The sequence below is a fragment of the Atta cephalotes genome (assembly GCF_000143395.1).
Source record: "Atta cephalotes unplaced genomic scaffold scaffold00037, whole genome shotgun sequence".
Taxonomy (NCBI): domain Eukaryota; kingdom Metazoa; phylum Arthropoda; class Insecta; order Hymenoptera; family Formicidae; genus Atta; species Atta cephalotes.
The window spans coordinates 1879600-1885940 of NW_012130101.1; the positions used below are offsets into that span (position 1 = coordinate 1879600).

General features: G+C 33.4%; 1 protein-coding gene across 1 annotated transcript in view; it reads left to right on the top strand.

The window, feature by feature from the left end:
• The first annotated feature begins 4625 nt into the window (after positions 1-4625).
• The window catches only part of LOC105621834 (sterol O-acyltransferase 1-like), a 15275-nt gene continuing 13559 nt past the window's right edge, over positions 4626-6341 (top strand). The window contains exon 1 of the mRNA XM_012203275.1: positions 4626-4753. Coding sequence (XP_012058665.1) covers positions 4653-4753 — 101 coding nt within the window. The 5' untranslated portion in view covers positions 4626-4652. The remainder of the gene's footprint in view (positions 4754-6341) is intronic.

The following is a 6341-nucleotide window of genomic DNA, read 5'->3' on the forward strand; positions in this document are numbered from 1 at the left end:
GTATTGACAACAACTAACCACGTTAAAGTATCGCATACTCATTAAATCCTTTTCTGTATCGTCCTTTCGCACTGTTAAGCGCACTGTCTTTATCTATGACGAATTCATACTTTTGTTGCCAATAGCAATGATATAATTTCCAGAAGTACTTCTCGTAAGACAATCATTTACATGATCATTGTATACATGTTTCAAATTGGTATCGTCCTATTTGAACAGGATCAACAGATTTGCATTACCGCGTATAAGATGCTTCGGTATCTTTGCGTATGTCTGACACAGATAAAAGCAGTCGATATCCACATGTCAATCCATCCCATCGCAAAGTACTTTCTGATCGCATCTTGCTGGTCGCATGCCACATCATCAAAGACAAAAATGAAATTTGGAAGCGCCTCGTTCGGTGGTAATACATCGTTATTATTGGAGAATGTAAAATAATCAATTTCTTCAATCTAATGCTAAGTGCTAATAAATTCTCCAAGTATCGGCATTTTGGCTGTTGCAACGATTTCGAATACATATACACGTTCTCGAAACGTATATGCCATGTGAACTTTCCAGCAAACTATGGTATTAGCACATTTGTTTTGCCGCCGTTCGATGGACCGCAGATGATTCCGCATATAGAAATCGGCATCATGTTTCCATGCTTGCGTATTTCTTTTTCAATCTACTTTATTATCGATATTAGTCGATAATAATCTTTAATCTGCTTAAAGTCTGCGATTGTCGCACGAATTTCATATCTTCTCCCTTCACGACTTGAAAAAAACGACATCGAATATTGAAAAAAACGACATCGAGAACGAATGTATTATAGTAGCGCAAAGCGAGACTGCTCAGTATTCAAAATGATCTTCTTATCGTGTCGGACAACTGTGATGTACATAGTTTAACCGCCAAAGAGTTGGACTACACCGAAAATTATTTTGCTACGAGAATTTAAGAATTACATAGATCAACTGTGGGATCGATTACTCGAGCATATAAAGGCTGATTCAGAGGGTCAGCAACATCGTCGGTGCTTGAAACATTATAATTTGTCCTGCCATTGATCGCATATTGATGATCCAGCGCCGCTAATAAGAAATTGTTACAACAACAAAAGGTTGCGATTTTTTAAACGCACGCGATAAACGCACTTCCGATCGAGTTACATATCCCCGAAAATCAATTTTTTGGGTACGCATTTAGAAAAGCGATTGGCTAGAGGTGATCGGGTTAATCCGTTGAACGCGACGTGTCGCGAACATGACATAACTTATATTCACGAAGCAAAGATCTCACGAAACAATACGTAGCTGACAAAATACTCGCTGAGGAAGCGCGGAAACGGATTACCGCGAAAGATTCGACTCTTAGAGGAAGAGCCATAGCTGTTTGGGGGTTATGAAAGCCAAAACGAAAATTGATATAGGCATGAAAACAAAGAAGAAAAAGCCGACAAAAGAATGAATATTACTGGTAGTAAAATGCGGTGATATCTTACCTATTCTACCGCTATTAGGAGTCTTCGGCTCGTTGGTCAGCGGCGCGGCAGGAGTCGCAAAAGCTATAAACGAATAAAGCCGCGCAACGTCAATTGGAAGAATTGAAACGTCATAACCATATCACGGAAGGTCATGGAGTTTACCTTGCTCCATACAAGCATGGATAAGAAGTCACAGCGGAAAAAATAAAAAAGATTAAAAAAAATGCTAAACAGTTATCAAAATTGCCGAAGGTTGTAACCAAAATACAACTGCAACAACTGACGAAACGTATGCGTATTCCATATTTTAAAAATATTTTTATGCGTACTATCTTACCAACAGAGAAAGTGTAATCGAAATGAGAGCAGCATCGTAAATTTGGATAATGCTGATGAACCAAGTTCATTGAGTGGCGTACATAAAGCAGGGAGATCGTGCTGTTTACTTTGATAGTTTCGGCAATCTTCAATCATCGAATTGGTACAATATTTGGACGTAACGCAAATCGAATATAAGCAACTGTGGACAATTGTGTCTGCAGTTTTTACAGATGGTTGACAATCAATTTAAGAATTAACAATTTAAGATTGACATTGCAATCTTTTAACAGACAAGGGACATAATTTTTCCATCGCCCAGAGAGCGATCAAAAATATTTGAACGTCCAAAAAGAAACTCACTGCGTCGAACGTTAAATTTTTACAATTATTGGGCTTTGTTGTATGAAATATCTGAAATGGTTGATATCTCGAATATTGGAGGCGAACCAATCTTTGACAATCGCATCGTCAAGTTCGAGTTTCACACGTACATCAACACAACGCTTGGACATAGCCACGAGATAAGGATACCTATACAACAGAATTTATACACGTTATGTGAAAGCATTCTCTATGTCGAAGGTAGATTGATTTCAAAGGAAAAAAATGTACAAAAGCAACTAACTCTTGGATGTAATTGTATGGCATTCATGTTCGATGAAATTCGAACTCAAAGATATGGAGATTGATCACAGCAAAAACGTTGGAATAACTAGTTTTATGAAGAGTTATGCAATGTTTTCTAATGAAATCGCATATAATTTGCATAATGCTGGATTTATCGACTCTAGTAATACTGCGAAAAGCCTAATGACAGACGATGGATACTTTAATTTTTGTATACCACTCAGCATATTGTTAGGCTTTTGCTAGGATTACAAATATGTGGTAATTAACGCTCGTCACGAATTAATTTTGACAAGCACAACAGTAACAATTACATAGTGGGAGATCCAGCGACAGAGCTGATGCTTGAATTATTCAAAATACAGTGGCGAATGCCTCACGTTGTGTTGAACGAAGTTAAACTGCTGCACACTTTAGAGACGGACGATATCTGAGTATAAGTTTTCGTTCATGGGATTTGTATGAATACTCCCTATTGCCTAGTACAACGTAGCATTCCTGGACTAAGACTGCGACTCAGCTGGAAAAATCACGATACATTATCTTTGGTCTACAGACTGATGAAAAAAATATTACATTATGTAAAACTTACTTTGACACCTGTAAATTAATCAATGTGAAACTTTATCTAAATTCTGAATTTTATCCGTACGATGATCTGAACTTAGACTTTGACAAAACGCAGAGCCGCTATTTTGTATGATATGTATTTACGTTTCCATACGTCTTACTATCAAATCCCTCATGAAAGAAATGAAGCATCATTCCAATTACACTCCTTTTTGAAAGTTATACTCTAATAACCATTGACAAAACGAGTCCGTCAAGAATGGCACTGTGGATGTATTTACGATTAGAATTTGAATCCAAAGAGAAATCCCGCAAATACAATTGCCTTATCATACACCGCGTGATCAAATATAGTCCAATGTCAAATGTAGTACGCAAGATTAAATTATCATTATCAAAAAAATATCTTTCTCCTCTTTTTAATATATGAGATAAAATCCAAGATACTTTGTGGTCAAGCACAGTCTCAAAAAGTCGTTCACCATGACTATATTAACGTTTGTAAATCTGCAAGGATGTATCGGAAAGAAATTTGTCATGAAGGAAATGGCGGTGTTGAGAAAAGGATCTATTCTCTCTCATTATATTTTTACGTATCCCATGCCATGGAACTTCTTGACAAAGTCAGAAATATATTGCGCTTCCTAGCTGAATGCTTATCACCAATGGATTGCAATGGGAAGACGGGATGATTCCGTACAGCATAGCGAAAACGCCTGATTATAATGGTTGTAATTACAATGGCGGAAGAAAATGACGAAAATAAAACTCTTGTATATTAAAGGACGTGAAAAATGTGAATGGCTGGCTGGTATACTCGATAGCGATGATTGAGACTCTGGATACTGATTACAAAGATATAGATTCATTACATAATCTAGATTATTAATATAATATAATGGATATGGAAAACAGTGTTAAAAAAAAAATTGTGCGTTACAAAATGTATTTAAAATATACTGGTGGTCGCAATGCCAGAAAAAATATATCAAGTTTAAAAAATAAAATATGAGATTTTTTAAATGCATTTTAATTTCTTTCCCCTATCCCTATAATTAAGAATCTATCAATAATGAGTTGTTCAGTAATATGTATACAGTTTAATAAATTCGATAGTTACTCAATAACAGTTTCAATAATGATTCGATAATTTGAAACGCTTGGTCATTTGTATTACTAAATATATTATTAGTTGCTAAATTAAAATTAGTGCCGAGCCGTATTAAAAAAAAATCATAAAAATCATGTTTATTTAATAAAATCGTGTGCAAAAGAAGAAAAGAAAAGAGAACACAATGAGAAGAAGAAAGAGCGCAAATATATATAAGACTGCAACGGATGGAAGAGAGAGAACTGCATCCTACAATGGATAGGAGAGAGAGAAGATATAGTTTAAAGAGAGATCACATACAACGGGTGAAAGAGAGAAGGAACATATTCCCCTCTAACACGGATCCCGATAACGCGTTTCCCCTCCATCGAATCCAGCATCTATGCTTCGTCCTCTCCACCCACGCGATACTAGAGCCATCTGCTGGTTGCTGTATCCATGAATTAGAATCCTCCTAACTATTCTACTTATTTTGTATAATGTAAAATATATTTCTTCGTAGTAAATAAGACAGCGGATGTTTTGGGATACGTCAACCACTGCAATGATATGATGTCCGACGTTCTGGAGAAGATAGCAGTATCTTTAGCGAAAAATAGAAAATTCTTGTATAAAACAGACAAACATCATGATAACGGACATGATAAAAGGTGAGAAATCAGAACTGAGAGAAAATATAAAAGTACATATAAAAATATTTAACATTAAAGTACAGATAGTGTAATAATTTCACAAATACACAAAAATATAGTGTAATGTGGAACAGTTTCAAATATAATACAATTCTGAACGAAATAGGACTTGAATTTATTTTTTAAAATTCATGTTTTCACTTTTTTCTGTTTGCTACTTTTTTAATATTCTTCACACAAAAGAATTATCGTATTTGAACCTTGAAAATTAGATTCAAATTCTAGTTCAGAAAATTATACCTTGTTCAAAATTGCTCCTTAGCTTATAACAATTTGAAGTAAAGAATATATCGCTTGAGAAATGGCGCAATATTGATACGTAAATCTAATTTTTTTATTAAAGCTCAAAAAGATTCACTTGAACATAATTTAAAGAGAAATGTAGCTTATAGGATTGATTATAAAAATTGCAACGCCTCCTATGTAGAACAGACTGGTAGAAAGTTGAGTACTAGGATTAAAAAATACCATAATGACATTAACAAAAAAACTGGAAATCTATCAGTCATCTCTGAACACAGATTGCAATTCGAACACGAATTTGATTTTGATAACTCTAAAATATTAGATAACGAAAGATATTTGGGGAAAAGATTAGTGTCAGAAATGCTCCATATCAAGTTACAAGAAAATAGAAAATATTTAAATGCACAAAACGACACTGAATTTTTACCAACATGCTTATTTTTACAAACATTTTTAACAAGTTATCACATTACTTATTTATCACATTACTAAATCACATTACTTTTTCACTAATGAGTTTAAAAAATGAGGTTAAAAAAAATTAAGTATGGTCTGATTTCAATATTAATCAATATTAATTTATCGATTATTTGAATTGTTGACTTGTCAAAAAGTACGTCATTATAATTTTTTAATCTAGGACTTTTGAATATCTACATAATCTATCATATTTGACTATCTTGTACATTAAAGACTCATGTTTTTATAAATGTTTATTTTATTCTATGATTTTCCTGTATTCTTAATATCATATTTAAATGCTCATTTTTTAACGAACTTATTCAATATTGAAGTCCATAACGATACAGAATGATATTTCTTTCGTTCTGACATTATTATAAGGTCTTCCATTCTGTAGTCAAGGACTGCAGTAGGTAAGCTTTTTTAAGATTCACTTTCCTCTTTACAACTCTTGCGCTAATTATTTTTTCCTCTTTAGCGATCATTTAGCCAACTTTTTGACAGTTACGCTCTTAAATTTCGAACTGAGAGACTGTATTTATTGCATTCTTCGATTTAATATATCACATAAATTTTAACCAAGAACATCACATGTAATTACTTCATCGCTAAAGATAGCTCAAATGGAGCTGTTCGATCAAACGTTCAATCGATTTATAATGTAAGAATTGAAATATACTATATTTCATTATATATATATTATATATATATATATATATATATATATATATATATATATATATATATACTATTAGTATATACACGACTACTACTACTAGCTACTTATTAGTTGCTTCTACTAACGTCGTACGTAACGTTAAATTTAATTAATTAAGTT